Source organism: Cenococcum geophilum (genome assembly GCF_001692895.1).
Source record: "Cenococcum geophilum 1.58 unplaced genomic scaffold K441scaffold_33, whole genome shotgun sequence".
In the NCBI taxonomy this organism is placed as follows: domain Eukaryota; kingdom Fungi; phylum Ascomycota; class Dothideomycetes; order Gloniales; family Gloniaceae; genus Cenococcum; species Cenococcum geophilum.
The window spans coordinates 963,177-984,370 of record NW_027137591.1 but is presented as its reverse complement, the minus strand read 5'-3'; the positions used below and the strand labels follow the sequence as shown (position 1 = coordinate 984,370).

The window sequence follows — 21,194 nt, the reverse complement described above, 5'->3', positions numbered from 1 at the left end:
ACCAATTGTGCGGTCTTGAGAACAAGACTTCTGATATTTGGATGGCTTGAGAACAGAGCCCTGCTATTATCTTTCAAAGTAATATGAGTCCATCGAGCCTGTATGACTGGTGTCATAATCTGTAGCCTGTCTGACGGCATTACGAATGACATCGAAGGAATTAAACCACTTAACGTCATGTCCTGCGATCCGGCCCTAAGACCCTCCAAAATCCTACCGTATACTATTCCAAATATTTTCACCAAAGCGTACATAGAAATAACAGTTGAACGTTATCCTCCTTAACAGTATTACCCAAAATGATTCCCCTCCCTAATGATTCGAAACTATGTAGAAATATTTTGTTTGTCATGCAATCATAGGCAGTTCCAAGCAGTATACGCGGCAATGCAAAAAAATTTTCAAGCTGGCGGCATCAAATCCATCGCACTCAACTCTAAACTGACCTCGACGCCCCACGCCCTCTTGAACCGCGTCCGCGCATCCCCCTGCTGATCCATGACAAGCTCGTCCGGGTAGCTGCGCGCCAGCGTGCGCACGTCCTGGCGCAGCAGCCGCTGGATGCACACGACCTTTACCTCAGCGTCCCCGGTCTTGTCCTGCAGCGACAGACACAGGGTCTCGAGCCCCTGGTCGCGCTCCCAGAGGAAAAAGCGGTCGAGCAGATCCGCCGGGCCCGCGGCGTGCAGTATCAGGTTCGGTGGCGCGGGCGGTGGTCCGCCTTGCGCGCCCACAGCTGCTGCGGCGCCGGGATGGAGCGGCGGCAGAAGCGGAAGTGGTGGTGGTGGTGGCGGTGCGTTGGTGTTGTTGCCATGCTGCCCGCCGCCGCCGCCGCCGCCGCCGCCTTGCATGTGTCCTCCCGGCCCTCCTCCTCCTGCTCCCACTCCCGGCCCTACTCCTCCTCCCCCTCCACCCATCCCCCCTTGCTGCGGATGGAATACGAGGGCGGGGTTGGTCCGGACGCCGCAGCGCAGGAAGACCCAGAGGCTCTTGAGCTTGGGCAGGTCGTGGCGCAGGCTGCGGACGGTGCTCGAGGAGCCCAGATAGGCGGTCCACAGCCGCAGGTCCTTCTCGCGGATGCGGAAGCACACGGATGTCATGTGCGCCGAGAACGGCGGCGTGATGACCCGGAACATGTTGCAGTCGCTTGGGTGTGTGAATAGGAACTTGTTGCTGCTGTAGAGTAGCGGCGCTGCCTCGTGGTACACGGCTCGCGATACGGCGAGCAGCGCCGGTGACAGGTGGTGCGATGTGCGCGGTGTCGGCCACCAGAAGGGCGATGGCGAGGTTAGGGCGAAGGTGTAGATACGGTCGCGGAGCTCGCGGGGGAGGGAGAGGAGGAGAGAGAAGGTTTCCCGCTCGGGCTTGGTTAGGGCGGTGAGTGTGGCATCGTTCGTAGCTGGATTCAGGGCGTCTGATGAGGGGAATTGGGTGTCTGGGGAAGGCTGTGTTTGAGGTAGGTCCTCAGTCATTGGGGTGTCGGGGGAGTGGGGTGCTGGTGGTGTTGAGCTTGGTTCTGTCATGTTTGCAGAGCTAGAGAGAGGAGATGGTAATTTGTGAAGGTAGAAGAGGTAGAATGGTGGAGGTGGGAATAAGACTACAAGTATGGGAAATGGAGGTCGTGTGTTATATGCATTGGGCGTGTCGATGAATTGCATGTGCTGATTCACTATCTCGGCGCTTGGCGTTTACCTAAGGCAGAGTACCTACCGTCAATCGTCAATCGCGTAAAATTCGGCTAAATCACCTCGCGTCTATGGCTCCTTGACGTTACGACGCTGTATTGTAGCTTACTGTTGTAATTCGATTTTTACTTTCGGCTTCGAGAGAGGGGCGGAGCTACTATTAATTGCGCTGTAGGTAAGAGCTCGGGAACTGAACATCAACAGCACCATCCACTTCTCTTCTGACCTCTGCTCTCCCCGATCTTCCTCCTGTCTACAGCAAAATGGATGGCATCTATAGCATTGCACCCTCATTCTTCCACGCAAAACGTCAAGTGTTAGGTCACATACATTACATGATATAATTGGACTCCCTTCCCGAATGGGAGTTATGCGTGACGCCGGCAATGCCGCAAACAAACACTACTATTAACACTTCTAAATAGACTTGCCAAGAATTATATACCTCAAACCAAACCGTGACAAAGTCTATATATAATTCTAAGTGTAGGTCTTTTTATCCTGTCAGCAAAGTCCCATAAAAGAGCTGGTTTTTCCACTCACCATATTCAGGATCCATAATATGCCTAGTATTATAAAGACACGCACTCGAAGGTCTTTTGGCCACATAGTAAAGCGTAACTTCTTCTGTGCTGGCGCAACTCCAGCAGCGGAAGTAGTCTTTTGGCCGACAATATCATTGCTGTAGTCCGGAAAGCGTAGTTCACTGGCTTTTCTGCCATGCATCTCTGTTATCTCTAGGGTTTGCCGATCCGCAACTGACTCCTGGGTGATCCAAGCTGTGATTGTCCTCGTTGCCTTTCCAACGCGCCAGCTCATCCAGATGAAGATTGACGTGAGAAAAACGAAGTCGCGCCACCTATCGTTTTTGATCGTGCCGTCACCTTTAAAGATACCCGTGCTCAAAAGTCCATGAGTATCTCCTGCTAGCCATATATGATGCTGTAGCGTGTATGTTTCAAGGGAATAACGACCGAGCCAGGAAAATGCGGTCGCATGGTAGCTGCGCAGAAATTTTGTCGAGTTCCGGAGCACAACAAAGGCGGCAATTGGTAGCCAAGCGATGTACGGCTGCCACGAATTGTAGTCGAATATGTTGGGAAAGCAACGCGTGGCAAACCAAAATACCGGAAGAGTGATCAGAGCTGCAAAGATGAAGAATACGCGTACAGTGTCAAAGTAGTCAGAGTGTATCTCTGTAAGGATGTTCGGCCGTGTTTGAGAAGACATAAATTTTGATATTCGAATGTAGAGAACAGCAACAAGCATTCCGACGTAGACAACATATTTGTCCAGACCAAGGCGATATTCCCACTCATTAACGTTCCAACTGATCCTACAAGTGAACCTAAGGGCCAAGAACACAACTGCTAGTACTCCTTTGACGTGGATGAAGGCAGTAACGACCACGGCGGATGTTACGATCTTTCCAATAAGGAATTGTAGGGATTCATTGCGATGATAGCCAATCCTCATAGTTAAGTAAACGACCAAGAACCAAAAACTGGCCAATGGTGCGAAGTAGTAAAACGTGTACGTCGTTCGCATCATATACGGAAGCAAGCAGGCGAGAAGATTCAAGCGAATCAGAACAGCCGCCACCCGACGAAATGAGTAGTCCTTCTTTTGATAGAAGTACATTGTATGGCCGTATCCAGTGAGGAAGAGGTACGAGGCGATCAGAACTTGATAGATCTCGCTAATCCATAATTGGTTAGAGGCTCCAGTGTAGTGATAGGTAAGTACAACGCATTGCATCCACCCTTTCCATTCATTGGTCTGGCTGCGCGAGAGAAATGTCTGCCGAATCGAGGTTCCAGGATAACTTTCAGAACGCCTTCGGCCTGTATGTGATGGAGGTCCTCGGGTTGATATGATGCCCAACGTTAGACTAATGCTCAAGAATGTGAAAAAATCAAAGTTAGTATACTGCTTATGAACTTTGTTGAAAACTTGCGTTCTATCCGCTAGATAGCAATAGCAAACGCAACAAGAGATAACCGCAAAGGCGACCATTACACTCTCCAGAGAATTTCTCGAAATAGATTGTGACCGTTGACAAGCTATGCTCTTAGCAAAACGGACACGAGCAGGCGTAGTTAATGGCGTACCTCTTGCAGCTTGGAAAGCTATCATCAGAAGAACCACAAGAGCAAAGATCAACAAAGTCATTTGAACCCAGTTCAGGGGATTATAATCGTTGCAGCATGTACGGTTGTAGGGATATCCATCTCGACGGGTAGACTTGGCGTTACACCTCAAGTTCAGAAGAACGTCTGCCATACGGGCAGCCACATTTTCAATAACATGCAACCCACTCTCGCTGTATGCTTCTGGTTGGCCAGATATCATACCAGAGAAACTCCATAAAACTTTGAGACCTTGATGTGATGAGAGCTGTTCAAGGGCTTCATTCATTTGATCAATTTTCTCTGGAGTGATTGTAACTGCCCTAGCCGGAGAAAGTTCTTCATACAGTGGTTCCCGGATAGGAGCAAAGAAGATTTGACCTCTAATACCGTCATCCCCATAAAGCGGCAGGGATTTCCCGTTCGTCGCCGTGTCTAGAGGATGTGCAGCGGAAGTGATATTACTGATTGCGTCCTTGAAATGCTTGAGCGAGTCGAGCTGTATGTGTCTTGCATGCGAAAGACCTCCACCAATCAACACAGCAATCGATTTTTGATTTCCAGTATTGGCGCCTGAGCCTGAGCCTGCGTGTGGCTTTTCCAGCGAAGATGGATTCGCATTCTCTCGATACGCATGAAGCTCGTCATAGAGTGTGGAACTGTTCAGAAAAGGGTCCCAGACAAACTTTAGAGTTGACCCTCCTCTTGAGAATAAAATATCTCCGTGCTGGTCTACAGTGGCCCTTTCGATCTCGGCACGGTCTCGATCTATCTTCTTCGCCGTTGCCCAAAATGTTTGACGAATTGTGGAGTCTCCAACGAAAAGTACCTTCCCAGATCCAGCGCAGTTAGCAATCTCCGGCCCTTTGTATTCATGAAGCATACATCCCGGAGGCTGCCAATTCTGGAAGGGTCTTCGGGGAGTTTCGAGTTTGGGAGAATCGAGCCATTGGCCGTCACGAAGGAGAGCTCCGCATTTGTGAGGGTCTGCCGCATCTGAAAGGGCCAAGCGTTAGTCCTTTGGATTTAAGAAGTGGTAAGACACTACAAGGAGAATAGGCTTGGGCAAAGAGAAGTTACGAACCTAACAAAGTGTGTCTATACGCTACAGCAGCGAAGAGGAGCAGAATCAAGACATAGGCACATCGATTGACGACGTGAGCTGATGGAGAAGCGGTGGGAAGGCGAAGACGAGGCATTGCCTGCTATCTCGAAGTGCAGCATCTGTCAGTTGGCCTTCTCTAGTGCTATAAGTAGAGAAGTAGAAGATGATTCCCTGATTCAGAAGCCAAGTTTGGCGGCGTTGAACGCCAACTCAAGGTTTGATATATGCAGCCCGAACTCAGCAAACACCCCTCTTCCAAAGCCCCCGGGGAGTGAGAAATGCGTGAAGACTGGGACAGCAGCCTTTGGGATTATAAGAGGGTCAATCATCCCCCACGCGCCGAGCATAGCTCCTGAGCGGCCAGCCTTAATTAGAAATGGTTCGCAGAATTTCTCCGGGCGCGGCGTTTGTCATCGCCGACACCCCTGCAGAAAGAGACGGGAGGGCACGCGACACTCGAATGCCCAATCACTCAGAAGGCGGCCTTGGCGTCGCGACTGGGAAATTCTCCTGAAAACAACTTCAACAAACCACCAATAACCTCTACCGGCCCAGTTACTAACAAAAACAACTAACTCACTAATCAACCGCTACCTGGCTCAATAATATTCATCAGTATTCATCAATTCTCATTAATTTCTCATCCCCTTCTTTTTTATTCTTCTCAACGTCATGTTCCACCAGCCCTGTTAAGCGATGCGGACCCACCAATGCCTGGGCCCTTGTGCAACCCCCTCCCCTGCACGGATTGCTAGCGTCTAGGCACATTTCGTATGGAAAGGGTGAATGTTCTCATATATTCTATGCCAAGCCGCTAGCAATCCGTACAGGGGAGGGGGTTGTGGGTGCCATGCAAGCAAATCCGGTATCCGGGGCGAGCAAGGTTAGGGGCGGACGAAAAAGCTTCGCTAATGTACGTACATATATTGACGAAGGGCCTCTGCAAAAGCTGAATCGTGACCAACAGAGCAGTAGAGCAGAAGAGCAGCAGAGCATCCGCAAACCGCTCAGATGCCCCAATCTCTAGACGTAGTCAGAGTTAGCACTTTTAGAAGCATTAATTTTAGAGCCTTGATCGCATACATTCCCCTTTTCAACACACCCCCTTCAAATACTTTGGGCACTTCACGAGCTCGCTCATTAAGCCTCAGAAGCCTCAGCTTCGTTCTATTACTCTTGACTATCATCTTGTGAGATTCTCCTAAACGAAATCATGCAGATCCAGCCTTCCTGCGTCTGTTATACAGGTCGTCCACAGCAAGCTACTAGTATATAAAAAGTATGTATACATGCGAATACAGGGAGCATTATACCTCAGTTGGATCGGAAGACTCATCTTACTACCATAGCACAAAGCAACGTGGCCTTGCTCATAGCCAAACCTCGTAACTTAATAACGAGATGCGGGTCGTTTAATGCTCGCGAGGCTAACCTGCTTTTAGAAGATTAATCTATTGATTTTCCCATATTGGCATGACTCACGTCCGACAACCCTCTGTAAACATCTTGGGGAGTTGGGTTGAGGTCAATAAACGCGAAGCAGACATCAAAACTAGATCCTCCAAGGCCGGGGATCGTCGTATCAGTTACTACGTTGCCCGACAGAAAAAAGAGCCATGCAGGTGAAAGACTCAATTAGTCCAATATGATCAGCAAAGGTCATGGCCTTCAGAATGCCTTTTCATTATGATCGTGCAGCAAAAGTGGAATTTAATGGTGCCGCCCGGGAGTCTATAGCTACTGTCCGCAAAACCTCTTCAAGGGGATCATAGGCTATTCAAGTGACTTCGCCCATTAGGACGCTCCCAAAGACGATTTTTCTTTAATAGGCATAGCCGCGGCTCAAAACCCAAGTGCTGCTAAGAACTACTGCTTAAGGCAAGAAAGCTCAAGTGTTCGACGTTCAAAGAGTAACCAACTTGAAATTTCTCATGTCAAGCGAAACTGCCGTGGCAATACCTCTTCAAAAACTGAATCATTGGAATTGAGCGCTGTCGCTAAACATAGAGCTCATATCTGCAAGGGGTGGGGGCCACCGTATGGAGACGAAGGCTAGTTTGAGGCTAGCACAAACCCGTCCTCATATATTGTCGCTGCCATGCAAAGTTAGAGCACATATCGAAAATAGGGGGATTTCCTTGTCTGTCAATCCTCGAAAGCTAGTTTATCCTTCTCCTCCTCATCTATCAGATACGTCTCTTGTTGTTGATTCTCCCTCCAAAGAACTACGTATCCCTTGCACCGTCGATGTGCTCACGATAGTGGCCCGTTCTTGATCATCGTGCACGGGCCACGATCGTGAGCTCATCGACGGTGCAATGGATAATGCAGTTGCTGCGGTAATGGTAATGCAATAACTATGTCAATTAGCATGCGTATAATCGCGGTGCAGAAGAATCAGAGCTAGCCGGGCTGGTAGGATAGCACAGCACCTACCAAATAATCAATCCTTCCCACAGTTCCGGATAGTGCCTCGCCTTCGTCTAACTCCTGATAAGCTGTGACCTCACAATATTCCCGATGCAGTACGCGATGAAAATAGCAACGACCATGGCACCCTTCTTTGTTGCGCCGGCCACGTTCGCCATGCCGATACAGATCGTCAAGCTCACGACCGCCCCGAATGTGCCGATGATAGAGTAATCAGCAACGGGCGTAGGCGCATGATGCATCCAGCCGGACTTCCAGATCATGGCACAGCCGGCAATGACAAGGAGACAGTTGAGGATGAGGAGTGGAATGTGAATGTTCGGGAAATGAGCTGAGAGCCAGCCACAGAATGTCGATGAGACAGATTCTGCCCAAGGGGAACTGGAGGAGGATGGGGTCGAGTGACGGCCAGCCAAACGTACTGACAACGAGCGGGCCAAAGCCAGAGACGGCACCGTTAACTGTGTATGCGGACGCCATCATGAGTGCGACGAGTCATACATTGATGTCTAGGAGCGTCTCTCGTAGTTGAGCTAGCTTAATTTTTTGACACCGTACCCCCATCTAGCCTTCCAGTAGTCGCTCAACTGCCACAACGCGCTCTTCTGGTGTGACAAATAGGCCGGTGGAGGAGAACCACCAGGATTGACGGAGAGCCTGCTCATTTTTGCATGTAATAACCGCTGATAATACACATGAAGCCTGTCGGGATGATTGATTCCACAAAGCCTAGGAAGAAGCGCCAGACATACAGTCCCCGCCAGCTAATCACGGTTACAGTGAGCATACGGACCAAGTGTCGATCTGAAACGGATTTCCTTACCACCGACCCCTTGACTCGATCACCGACTTCTCATGCATATATATAGAGGCCCTAGAGCCACATTCAATAGACAGACATCTCATTCTTGACCTGCGCACGGACCCTCAATCGACACCAAGGCCCGGACTATAACTACGGCGCCGAGGATTCTTCCTAAGTTGAAACGCTGCAGCGTGAAGGTCATTGGATAAAGGCCAGCAAGCATGCCGAAGTAGAACATGGAGGTGGCCCGGCTCAGGTGCTCGGTATCGGTTGTGGGAGGGGTCGACCACACCGAGCGAGAGGTCCTTGGTCATGCCGAAGAGGACAGCACTTCCTGGAATAGCCTTATCATAATACACTAGACCATAGCCTACTCGAATCGGTGACAGTCATTTATATAGGATTTTATTGAACATGATCGTACCAACAAACCATAACAGGGATTAAGAATGAGTCTATTTTTCTTAGTACCCTTGCAGCTTTATCAACCTCTTGCGAATGCTCTCCAACGATGGCCAACGCAACATCCTTGTCCAAAGACACGGTACTGGACCCTAACTCGGAGTCCGGAATGTTAGTACCTGGCGGAAAAGCCGTACTTGGCGGAAGAGCCGAACCTTGCGGCCCCGTCACCTTCTCATCTTGACAGCGCTTGACGAAACCATGGATGAGTCGAAAAGGACGCAGGGAAGTGAATGATGTGAGTGAAGAAATTATTCTCTTGTCGTTTTACCGCGGGTTACCTATCTGCTCCTAGTCACTTGACTAGCCAAGCAACCTTGCCATATCCTAGTCTCTCAACCTCCCTCTGGGCCGTGACCGTTACGGAGCGCTAGCTAAATACTTCCTGCCACTCGCCCCTCCTATGGCCGGAGCGGGTCGGCCGCCCTCCCTGCTAGCGTAGCGAAGGGGTAAGAACCTTGCCACCTGTATCGTCATCATCACGTTTTTTAGAAACCTATAGAATCCCGAACAGCTAACTTTAACCAGGACTAATAGAAGCTGCTAGAAGAGTCCTTATAATATAAATACAAGTTGTCCCCCGGACCCCTCTATGAAATAGAGATTATAGAAAAGATAAAGATAAAGATAAAGAATATTATTGCTAGCTTCTCGATAGGCGTCAACTACATCTTATCTTATCTAGATGAAGTTGAAGAAAGGTAATTCTACCTGATGGATGCCCTATACAAATCGTATCTCTATAAACGGCGGTACAGCCTGGTCGATATTCAGGAGGAAGCCAAAGGATAGCTTTTTTATTAGAACAAACCCACTGATCTTTTACAAAGATGGCGGGTGGCCCTTTTGTCTGAGAAGGGAAAGTATTTAAGAGATGCGAAGGAAAAGGGATATCTCCTCTATCTGTTTTCAGATACCTGCCGTCTGGGGAGAAGGCTACAGCGTTGACAATGGACGAATGGCCCTCGAGCGTGCTGCGGCAGGATCCCGTCGCTGCATCCCACAGCCGCACAGTGTTGTCGTAGGATGCAGACGCTACCAGCTGGCCGTCTGGCGAGAAGGCTACAGCTCTGATATAGGACGAATGGCCCTCGAGCGTGAACTGCGGCAGGATCTCGTCGCTGCGATCCGCCCAGGCGCACAGTGTTGTCTTCGGATGCAGACGCTACGAGCTGGCCGTCTGGCGATTAGGCTACAGTGCGTTGACACTGGACGAATGGCCTTTCGAGCGTCGCTGCGGCAGGATCCCAGTCGGTGCGTCCTGCAGCCGGACAGTGTTGTCGTCACAGGATGCAGACGCTTACCAGCCTGGCCGTCTGGCGAGAAGGCTACAGCGTTGACATAGGCCGAATGGCCCTCGAGCGTGCTGGGGCGCAGGATCCCGTCGCTGCATCCCATCAGCCGCACAGTGTTGTCGTCGGATGCAGACGCTACCAGCTGGCCGTCTGCGAGAAGGGTACGGTTATGACACTGGACGAATGGCCCTCGAGCGTGTTGCGGCAGGATCCGGCGCTGCATCCCACAGCCGCACAGTGTTGTCGTAGGATGCAGACGCTACCAGCTGGCCGTCTGGCGAGAAGGCTACCGCGTTGACAATGGAGCGAATGGCCCTCGACGCGCTGGGCAGGATCCCGTCGCTGCATCCCACAGCCGCACAGTGTTGTCGTAGGATGCAGGACGCTACCAGCTGCCGTCTGGCGAGAAGGCTACGTGATGACACTGGACGAATGGCCTCGAGCGTGCTGCGGCAGGATCCCGTCGCTGCATCCCACAGCCGCACAGTGTTGTCGTAGGATGCAGACGCTACCAGCTGGCCGTCTGGCGAGAAGCTACAGCGTTGACACTGGACGATAAATGGCCCTCGAGCGTGCCTGCGGGCAGGATCCCGTCGCTGCATCCACACGGCCGCACAGTGTTGTCGTAGGATGGCAGACGCTACCAGCTGGCCGTCTGGCGAGAAGGCTACAGCGTTGACACTGGACGAATGGCCCCTCGGGGCGTGCTGCGGCAGGATCCCGTCGCTGCATCCCACAGGCCGCACAGTGTTGTCCGTCCGGATGCAGACGCTACCAGCTGGCCGTCTGGCGAGAAGGCTACAGTGATGACATAGGACGAATGGCCCTCGAGCGTGCTGCGGCAGGATCCCCGTCGCTGCATCCCCACAGCCGCACAGTGTTGTCGTCGGATGCAGACGCTACCAGCTGGCCGTCTGGCGAGAAGGCTACAGAGTTGACACTGGACGGAATGGCCCTCGAGCGTGCTGCGGCAGGATCCCGTCGCTGCATCCCACAGCCGCACAGTGTTGTCGTAGGATGCAGACGCTACCAGCTGGCCGTCTGGCGAGAAGGCTACAGCGTTGACGCAGGACGAATGGCCTTCGAGAGTGCTGCGGCAAGCATCCCAATCATCTTCTATCTTCGATAGCCTGCTAGCCCACCCTAGAATATGGTCTACGAATGTCCTCCGTATTATGCTCATTTCTGGCGCAAAAATTAGGGCTGACGAATAAAGCTGGAAAGGTGCATTCTCTATTACTGGTCGAAACCGCAACGTAAATCGCTTTGCATCGTGTAGAAAGCTTGAGAGAGCACTCTTGTCTGACTGCGTAATAAGTTAGTAGAAGCACTAATATGAGATATCTAGAACAGCCTTACGTATGTGAGCGCTTGTAGACTACTAATCATATGAACTCCTTTGTAGACTTCTCTAATAAGACTCATAGCTTCTAGCCAATAAAGGAAATACTCTTCGAGAAAGAAGTGAGCTGGATCCCCATCATGAACATGGCTTGCGCCCTGTTCTAAATGATGTACCCAATAGCAGCAAGCGTACCGGAGTTCGGGTGGTAAATTATTAGCGACTGTATGTTGATTAATTTCGCTCCTTGGAGTTCCAGGCATCAAGTTGCACATGTTTTTCCTTAGACCCTTCGGGCCACACATTAATTGAATGCACTTATTAGCCAGGTCCTTGTGCATCTCCCTCTCATCTACCCAGAACGGGCTCTTTCCACGCTTTTGAGGATCGACGAGAAAGTCGCGAAAAGATAGATGTAGAAGCCTTACAGGCATGTCTTCGTTGATGGGAATGCTGAGCACTGAGTGTAGCGAGTCTAGCCGGCAGTTAATATCCTCTTTAGAAATACCAAGGAGGTATGCAAGTGAGGCAATAGAAAGAGGACTCTCTAGGATAACGATACTTCCAACTATTTCTCGAAACTCGCTTGTCCGCCTTTCTTTATCTGCATCATCATCATTAAACAGTTGATCTAGTATTGGGAGGTACGTCCTATCAAGCTTTGAGACCTGGGTTCCCGTCTGATACTGAAGTATAATGCCTAAACGTTTTTTAGGATTATCTCTTTTATCTCCGATGTATCGACAGGCTGTGGCGGCGAAGATGAAGAGCGGGATAGCCATATTAACTAGAGCCTGAATTTGGTCCCTGCCGGGCCAGTCTACGGATAGCGAGCGCTGCTCTCTTATTTTTACAAGTTCATACTCTAAGAAGACGGCTATATCGTGTTCGATCGTCTGCTTTGGTACCTCGTGAAGGATTAAGTCTTGGTACGTTCCGTCCGGCATTTGCTTAAACCCGAGACGAATAGGGAGCTCCGGTCTACTCGTTATGAAAACCCGTAACGATACCGGCTTAAGTCCTTTGGCCTGTGAAAGAAGTTGGAGAATTGCTCGTATGTCTTCATCCCGCTCGCACTCGTCTAGCGCGTCTATCACGATAATTAATTCCAAAGCGTTGGCGTGTGCCGTTTCTGAGAGCGGTTGAAGGATTAGCTTCTCAAACTGGTCTTTCAGAACCTTCTCGGAAATGGCTGGGTCGGCATTGATTGCTTCCCTTATGCCTGATCTCAGTCCCGGGACATGGCCCACTAGGTCTATAGCGATAGTGGTGAAGAACCTTGTGGCATTGCCGCGCTCTCCCTCGCCTTTCTTAAAGAAGAAGCTGGCCCCCAATTGACGTTGGCCGGCAAGTAGCTGGGCAATAGTCCGTGCAATTGTAGACTTTCCGGTGCCAGCCATACCGTTTAGCCAAAATATTGGCTTACCGTTTCTGTCCTTCGCCCATTCCATTATGTGATGTTGTAGCTCAGTCCGAGTATTTGGAAGACATCTTGCGTTGTGCTCCTCCATATGAGAGTTGAAGGACGCTCCTTTAGCAATCGGCAATTTAGCTAGGTCAGTCTCCCGCTGGAGAGTGTCGGTTTTCTTGTCAACTAGATTCATCTTCTGGTCGACGTCGAGGATGAGGCCCCTATATAGATATTTCATTAACTTTTACCAAAACTATCAGACATACAGAACTTACATTTGATCGATCTGAAGCGCGAGGCTGAATGTCTGCTCGCATCCTTGTAAATGGGCGACCATCTTCTCCACTTGTTTGCTTGTGAAGGGCCACTTCAGAGCTCGCACGCCGAGCCAGCTCATGGCCTTGCGGGTCTTTCTCGGCTCCAGATCCGTCTTTAAGTCCTGCATCTGTACAAGGCATTCCTTGAGCGACTCGGACAAGTCGTGCGTGGTCAAAAGCAGTGCTTTGTTTGGCCCATCTAACAGCTGCTTAATCTTTCCAAGCACACCTTTGATGTCGGTAACCTTTCTATGGAGTCGTTCGATGTCTTCTTTCGCATTCTTGACTTCAGTCAAGTACTGGAAGCAAAGCGAGGAGACTTTCGCGGATATGTCAATCACAGCGATAACACTTGCTGCTCCCGAAAGGCCGTCCATGATGTAAAGTGTAGCGACGCGGCGGGGTTTGGTGGAAAAGGAGCATCAGCAGCTGCGGTGCGATTCTGATGTTGTAGACAGTATTGCTGTCCATCTTCAGCTCGACAAGGCTGAGAAGGCAAGCTGAACAGCAGGCAGGATAACGCGTTTGGAGTGGGGCAGGGAATTACGTTCTCTTTCCAGGTCATTACCTCAGCAAGCTCGGATCAATTAGCGGACATACGTAACCTTTTTTGTCAAAAAGTTGATTCTATGGTCTGAGGGACTTTTCCAACGTTTCTTAAGCGATGTGACGTTGTTTATATATAAAAGCAGTCACCTTTTTTAATGAAATTGATATATTCCCCTATAACAGCTATTATCTTAGAAAGGATATTGAGTGGAAACGACGCTGGAAGGAGGCGGCGAAAGCGCAGAGAGCAACTACGTGGAGCACCCCATGGACGATACCGACTCTCCCCCTATACGAAGGACAGACGAAGGCAGAATCTACGGCCGCCTTCCTACTACGTACAGAGGTCCTAGGACTAAACACATGGCTAGCAAGCATACATGTCCCAAATACTGCCTCACCGAAGCCCGCACCAGGCCCTCAGACGGCAGGACAAGCCTGCGTTACTAAACATGCGGAACGTTGATCCCCCAACGTAAATTTTGACCCGAGTTTATAAGTAATAAGCCAATTAATTTTAGAGCTTTATTATATAGACTTTAATTAATATATATAGAGATAAGGTTTTCCAGGGGGAGACCCCCTGGGACCCCCCTATATAGAGCTTTTGCTTAATTTAGAAGTAGTAGTAAGATTAAGGCGCCTTGGTTACTGCTAGGTAAGGATCTACTACAGTGGCCGAGGCGCCCTACTTAAGCTGGGCTTAAGGATTATATTGGTCACGAATCTAGTATATATTTAGACTGCAGAGCTTTAATACAGAGCCCTCTACGTAGGATCTGATATAGTGGGTATATATTTGCGTTCCCAAATATCATTACGTGACGCAATTTTTGGGTGACGAAAACCGCCGTTGATGTTACTCGACTGACACCTACCGGAGGTTCCTCCGTCCTTCCTGTCTCCTCTCTCACCCGTCTCCTTATTAGATGCTATCTATATCACCACGTTGACTAATAGATCCCTTAGTGGGGACTGGGGAGGGGTATTAGAGCACCCCTAGCTCTTATAAGGAAGAAGAAAGAAGAAGAGAGGAAGGTATAGAGGAGGGAGTATTTATAGATAGGAGGAGGCCTGTGAACGGGAGATTAGGCAGCCATAATATAGACGTTAATATTGCTCGACTGACACCTACCGGGCGCCCCTCCGTCCTTCCTGTCTCCTCTCTCACCCGTCTCCTCGTTAGATGCTATCTATATCACCACGTCAACCAATAGATCCCTTAGTGGGGACTGGGGAGGGGTATTGGAGCACCCCTAGCTCTTATAAGGAAGAAGAAAGAAGAAGAGAGAAAGGTATAGAAGAGGGAGTATTTATAGACGGGAGGAGGCCTATAAATGGGAGATTAGGCAGCCATAATATAGACATTAATATTGCTCGACTGACACCTACTAGGCGCCCCTCTGTCCTTCCTGTCTTCTCTCTTACCCGTCTCCTCGTCAGATGCTGTCTATATTGCCACGTTGACTAATAGATCCCTTAGTGCTGGGGAGGAGTATTAGAGCACCTCTAGCTCTTATAAGGAAGAAGAAAAGAAGATAGGAAGGTATAGAGGAGGGAGTATTTATAGACGGGAGGAGGCCTGCAAATAGGAGATTAGGCAGCTATAATATAGACATTAACGTTGCTCGGCTGACACCTACTGGACGCCCCTCCGTCCTTCCTGTCTTCTCTCTTACCCGTCTCCTTGTTAGATACTATCTATATCGCCACATTAACCAATAAATCCCTTAGTAGGGACTGGGGAGGAGTATTAGAGCACCTTTAGCTCTTATAAGGAAGAAGAAAAGAAGAGAGGAAGGTATAGAGGAGGGAGTATTTATAGACGGGAGGAGGCCTGCGAGTATAGGAGATTAGGCAGCTATAATATAGCTATTAAAGTTGCTCGACTAACACCTACTGGAGGCTCCTCCGTCCTTTCTATTTTCTCTCTCGCCCGTCTCCTCGTCTAATACTATTTATATTGCTATATTAACTAATAGATCTCTTAGTAAAGACTAAGGAGTATTAGAGCACCTCTAGCTCTTATAAGGAAGAAGAAAAAAAGAGAGGAAGGTATAGAGAAGAGAGTATTTATAGACGGGAGGAGGCCCTGCGAGTATATAATTTGGTAAGTACTAATAGCACGGGATTCTTGTATAAGATGGGCTTAATTACTTACTAAAATATAGGGTGTCTCTGTCACTGTAGTGGCTACTGTAGTAGTAGAGACGCCTTAAATATTTAATGTAACTGACTACTAAGGCTATTAATAAGTAAAAGGTAGGCTACTAATGTGGTATAAACGATATAGTTGTTAATATCGTTTATAGCCTGTTTTTGCTTCTAGTGTACGCGTAGATTGTCCTTATATTCGGCGTAGAGCTAGTTATAGGTAGTAAGCTGGTTTGGGTCTAGCTTTGCTATTAATATAGCTATAGGTAGTATATCCCTTGGTGTGGGCCGACTTAGTAGTTCTAGCTTTAGAAGATTATCTTTCTTCTTAAATGGGTTAATATACTGCTATACCTTATTAGTTTTGGCTATGTTTTAGATAATAAAGAACTATTAAATCTAATCGGATGGCTTGTTAAGGATAAGGTTGATTTTTAATTTAGTAGAGGTTGTTATTTTTAGAATTTAATAGGTTAGGAAGGGTCTAGGTTAGGGTCTAGCTAGCATCTTAACAGAACCTTATTTAGACGTTCCAAACTTTTAATTTAATTTATTAGTTTATTTATTAGTTGGATTTTATTATAGGGAGCGCGATTAATAACCCCTACTAACAGCTCTAACTACGTCTAATTTTTAATTTATAAATTGGCAGATCTATAGGTAATAGTTATTTTAAGTAGCTCTAGGTGCGGTATATATAAAATCTTAACTATAGTATAGAGAAGTTATAGCTGCTAATATGCGGTCCTAAGTAGCATATATTCTTAGAGGTTACGTAACTCCTTATATAAGCGACATTTCCGCCCTTTAAAAAAAAAATTGAAAAATTCTAAAAATTGATTAACGCTATAGACAGCAGCAATATTAATCCGGCAATACTGCTAATTCTCTTTATACACTATTATATGTATATTTAACAGCTCTAGAAGTGGTAAGAAGGTAGGACGGATAGGGGGGTTAAAATTTAGAAAATTGGATTTTGCGGTTAAGCTGTTTAAAAGTTAGGAAACTAAGACGAATGCTATATTCTCTGCTTACCTCCGAGCTAGTATATGATTTCCTAATTAGGAAAAGTCGTTTATAAGTAGTTGCTACTGCCTCCATATAAAATCTTCTTGTTATGCCTTTTTGGTCTTACTTATAGATAACTAAAATCGTTTTATATTAAACCTACGTTTAAATATAAGCCCTAAAAGCTTCTTAACTTATAAGATTGCTATATAGGTTAGCCCGGCTATCTTATTCTTTTTCTTAATATCTAGAACTACCTGGTTAAGTATTAGGCCCTAGCTTTTATATACGGTAAGAGTAAAAGCTAGAGTAATTGGAAATTAACGCTATAAGTAAGAGCCTCTTATACCCTCCTATTTACGAAGCACGGAAAATATAGGGATGACTTTCTTACTATCCTGCCGAGTAAATAGGGCAGGTCCGTTATACCTATCTACTATAATTAGTAGTAACTAAGGCTGATCCTTTTTAATATCCGCGTGTCCCTTCTATATAATATCTTTAACTATACTAGTAGTACCGTTTACTAAGCCTAGTTTAACCTAGATATTCTATATTAGTATTACTTTCGCGCCAATATATAGGGCTAGATTCTCTATAGTATTGCACTAATTAGGAGTAACTTTCCGTATACCTATACTAGTGTTAACTAACTTAATAGCCACTACTAGCTGTAAAAGGTCGCGAAGCTAAATAGCGTTATACTTACCTATAGCAGCGCGTATGCCATATAGCCGAATTGCGTTATTAAAGCCTATAACCTCATTGGTAAATAGGCCCTGCTTATACCTAGTTAAAAGAAGCTTTTAGGTCGAATCACTTATAGAATTACTACGTAGCTTCGCAAGGGCGGTCCTAAATATAGAGCTTTTAGCGTCATTACCGCCCTGCTGCATAACTTAATTTAAGATAGCTGTTTGGTTAATCGCCTTATAGGCTCTCTTTTTATAGCTGGCGAGCTCTAACGGCCTAGTGGGTAGATTACTATATAAGGCCGCCTGACCTACGGGGGGAAGCTAATAGAAATCGCCTACTAGCAAGATGTTTAAGCCTCCGAAATAGTCGTTGTTACGCGTAGGGTAGATCTAACGGAGGCGGCGATTAATTTAGGCTAGATGTACTTGCCTAATTATAGATTTCTCGTTAAGGATAAGATAGTAAATATCCTTAAAAGCTTATTATAGAGGCATAAAACTGGCAGTAGGCAATTTCTTAAAGGGGCGATTTACTAGTAGCCTTAGTAGATTGTATATAGTCCTGCTATTAATATTAAAGGTAGCTACCCTAGTAGGGGCGGCTTAAGCTAATAGCAACGGCTTACTATTAGCCCTTGCCATAGTATAGAGCGTAGTAGAGAGAATAGCAATAAGATGTAATTTGCCGGTTCCTGCCTCTCTATTAACATTAATCCGCAGTAGGGGGGGGCTAAGGCCCGCTTGGATCTGCCTGTAGTAATTAACTATAATATTATAGATATAACGCTAACCTGGTTATAAGGAGGATGGAGTTACTATTTAGGATAGGCGGCTTTATAGTAGAGACTATAGCCATACTTCCTACTAATAAGTCCTCTTATTAAGCTGCGGGTACGTACCCTAATATATACTCTAGTTATAGTTATAATTAAGCTCCCTATTACCAAGCCTGTTAGGATTATTAATTTTAACTCTATTAGTATTTTAAACGCGGGCATATAGGGCCTTAAAGGACTAGTATAGCTCTAAGTCGTCTGCAAAATCGCCCTTAAACTTATTAATATTATTAGCAGTTTTATAATCTTCCTCTAGTTTCCAATTATAGAAGTAGTTGGGTAGGTGCTAATAAGAGTTAATATAAGCCTAATAGGAAGCCATATAATTAGGGGCCCTAAATCTATTAATATAAGTAACTACTTCCTTATACTCCCTCTACGGGTAATAAAGAATAAGCTTTACACAGTAGAACTTAGGATACTACAGATAGGAACAATTACCGTTATATCACGGAAAGTACGATATAACTTAAGGCCTTGCTCTTAGCCAACGCTTATAAGTAGAGTAATTAAAATGGAGTAGAAAATTAAGGAAAGTAACGTCCTCTACCCTATCTGGGCGGCGTTTATATTTTTTATAGTTGGATAGTCCGCACCCTCTTAGTTGCCCATTATTAAGCTTATATATAGCACTTCGATCGTCCTTCTAGCGGTAGTTTAAAGTTATTATATTCCTAGAGCCTTTATAAAGGGGAATATTAAGAAGTAGATAGCATACCTCCTGCGCTAACTAATTGCGTTTAGTAATAAGCTTATTTATAAACCTAGCTATAACCGAACTAAAGGTATAAAGGCTATTAGCGTGCGGCTGTACTAATTGGAGTAACTCCTAGTAGGAAGTCGACTTCTTCTCTTCCTTGCTGCAATACTTGCCTATATAGTTAACTATTACTAATACGCTTATAGCGGGTGACGTATTAATATTCGCCATCCACGCTAATATTATAGCTGCATTGTAACTATTAAGAAGCTTATTATTACGCTGCGGATAGAACGTCTAGTAATATGGATTTTGATCCTTTAATATAGCGGCCTTATTGCAAAGAGAGCGTGGAAAGTAGAAGCGGCACTCCTTTACTCTAGTGGAGCCTTTCTTTAATCTTAAGCAGTAAGATTTAGTGCAATTATGGTGCCGTTAAAATCGATTAAGGTAGGCAGTAAGAAGCTTACTAGTATTAAGCTGTTCTTTATAGCTAAGAGTAAAAGGATATCGGAGATTGGGAGGCCTAGATTAATTAGGATTAATTATAGATATAAAAGTAGCCTAGTACTTAGCAAAAGCCGCCCTTAATTTAATAGCTAACGGATCTGGCTTTAGGGCTATTAAACTCTATAAAAAGCTATATATATGGCCGCTACCTTATACCTACTACTTATATTGGGACTAAAAGTTAGTACTATTAAATAGGCCTATAAGCACGTGCTTTCTAAATAGATTAAAGCGGCGATGTAGCTAGTAAGCAGTAATATGCGGATTATTGTTAAGATTCTAAGAAGCAATTTGGTAGCGCTAAGCCTTATTAGTAGCCTTATATTTATTAAATAGAGGCATATAAGAGTGTAGATTATACTAATGTAGATTAATAGTACTAAGTGTAAAGAATAGAGACCTGTTTTTAATATTCTTAGTATAAGCCGTAAGCTTATTTCTTTTCTGCCTCTAGTAAGGTCTAGTGCCCTTAAGGTTCCGTGTATGCTATATAATCTTATTTAGTAACTAGCTACCCCTATTACCATTTATAAGATTACTAAGCTTATTTAAAGATAGACTATTTTTATTTAATCGGCTGTAGAGGAAGTAGGTAGCGTTAAGGGCTTACTCTTTTATAATTTGATTAAACACGTAGTAGCGAAATAAGGGGTAGCAGCTAAACCGACCGTCCTAATACTTAAGTATATGCTTAGCGTACGCAGCTAGGGTAACTGTACGGCTTCGTGGTATATTAAAATCGGCTTTACTATAAGGAAATAGAGTAGGAAAGGCGCTACGCATAATAAAACTAGCTAATTATTTAGAGAGAGGTATCTATTACATAGTAGGAACCTCTAGGCCCGCTTATAGGTTTTATTAGTGTTAAACCTTATAACCTAAAAGCTCTAATTTATTAAGGTTAGGCACTAGATTAGGAACTAAAGTATCTAGTATATTATTATTAAATTCGCCATCTAGTATATTACTGCTAAGCTTAGTAGGTAGAGGATTAATAGCAGGACGTTATATAGGAGTAGTAGGGTAAGCCGTTGGGTCACTAGAATTAGACTCCAACTTATTAATATAAGGTATAGTTAAAACTCTTTAGTACAATATTTGATTACAACGATATACTCTATATTACGATCTACACCCCTTAAACAATTTTTTTTAGTGTGATATTACGATATACTAACTATTTACAATATCGTTAAGTTTTCTCTACCAAAATCGTTATAACCAGTAGAGATTTTGTATGGGAGGGGTCCTACTTAGCCCGTGAAGTAGATACCCTACGCCCTTTTAGGATGCCTAGCCACGTATTAGCCTCCTTTTTCCTACTTACTAACCAAATACATAACTCTATATATAACAATACTATTAATATTATAATACGGTCGGCTGTATAACCCGCATCGTTATAAAGAGTTTTAACTGTAGCTAATCTAATATAGAGCTATTTTTGGGTAGCTAGTAAGCTAAGTGCTATATATTTTAACATCGCGATAATTAGGATAATTAACCTTTAGAAAGTAAAGCTACTATACTATAACAGAGCGCCTTATGGTATACCGCTTGGTAAACCGCTGACTTAAGTATTCGCTACCCTCTACTGCTATAGGCCTTACGACCAGTATATTAAGTTTAGTAGGTAGCCGTGGTAGCTGCCTTTAGGTATTTAGTATGTTCTAGCTAAAGCAGTAAACGTAGCTAGTATAGCGATATTACTAGCCGCGTATACGCACGACTTGTAGATAAACGTATACACGCGTAATT

At 45.9% G+C, this 21,194-nt stretch overlaps 4 protein-coding genes across 4 annotated transcripts; 1 reads left to right on the top strand and 3 right to left on the bottom strand.

Annotated features, from left to right (window-relative positions):
• Positions 1–30: 30 nt before the first annotated feature.
• On the bottom strand, positions 31–1,626 carry K441DRAFT_663444 (uncharacterized protein). The gene has a single exon (XM_067649197.1). The coding sequence runs from the start codon at positions 1,470–1,472 to the stop codon at positions 402–404; it is 1,071 nt and encodes a 356-aa protein (XP_067501702.1). The 5' UTR covers positions 1,473–1,626; the 3' UTR covers positions 31–401.
• Positions 1,627–1,766: 140 nt separating this feature from the next.
• On the bottom strand, positions 1,767–5,278 carry K441DRAFT_187656 (Cas1p-domain-containing protein). Its single transcript, XM_067640413.1, has 3 exons — positions 4,899–5,278; positions 2,229–4,810; positions 1,767–2,177 (listed from the first exon to the last, which is right to left on the bottom strand). Exons 1-3 carry the CDS (start codon positions 5,011–5,013, stop codon positions 2,166–2,168), a joined length of 2,709 nt encoding a protein of 902 aa, XP_067501701.1. The 5' UTR covers positions 5,014–5,278; the 3' UTR covers positions 1,767–2,165.
• A 4,296-nt stretch (positions 5,279–9,574) lies between these two features.
• Positions 9,575–11,040, top strand: K441DRAFT_571049 (uncharacterized protein; the record flags this gene model as incomplete). Its single annotated transcript, XM_067643956.1, has 3 exons — positions 9,575–9,713; positions 10,107–10,204; positions 10,846–11,040. 3 exons carry the CDS (start codon positions 9,575–9,577, stop codon positions 11,038–11,040), a joined length of 432 nt encoding a protein of 143 aa, XP_067501700.1.
• A 142-nt stretch (positions 11,041–11,182) lies between these two features.
• On the bottom strand, positions 11,183–13,603 carry K441DRAFT_187561 (uncharacterized protein). Its single transcript, XM_067640412.1, has 4 exons — positions 12,940–13,603; positions 11,449–12,885; positions 11,271–11,362; positions 11,183–11,217 (listed from the first exon to the last, which is right to left on the bottom strand). The coding sequence occupies exons 1-3, from the start codon at positions 13,356–13,358 to the stop codon at positions 11,323–11,325; spliced, it is 1,896 nt and encodes a 631-aa protein (XP_067501699.1). The 5' UTR covers positions 13,359–13,603; the 3' UTR covers positions 11,183–11,217; positions 11,271–11,322.
• Positions 13,604–21,194: the final 7,591 nt, after the last annotated feature.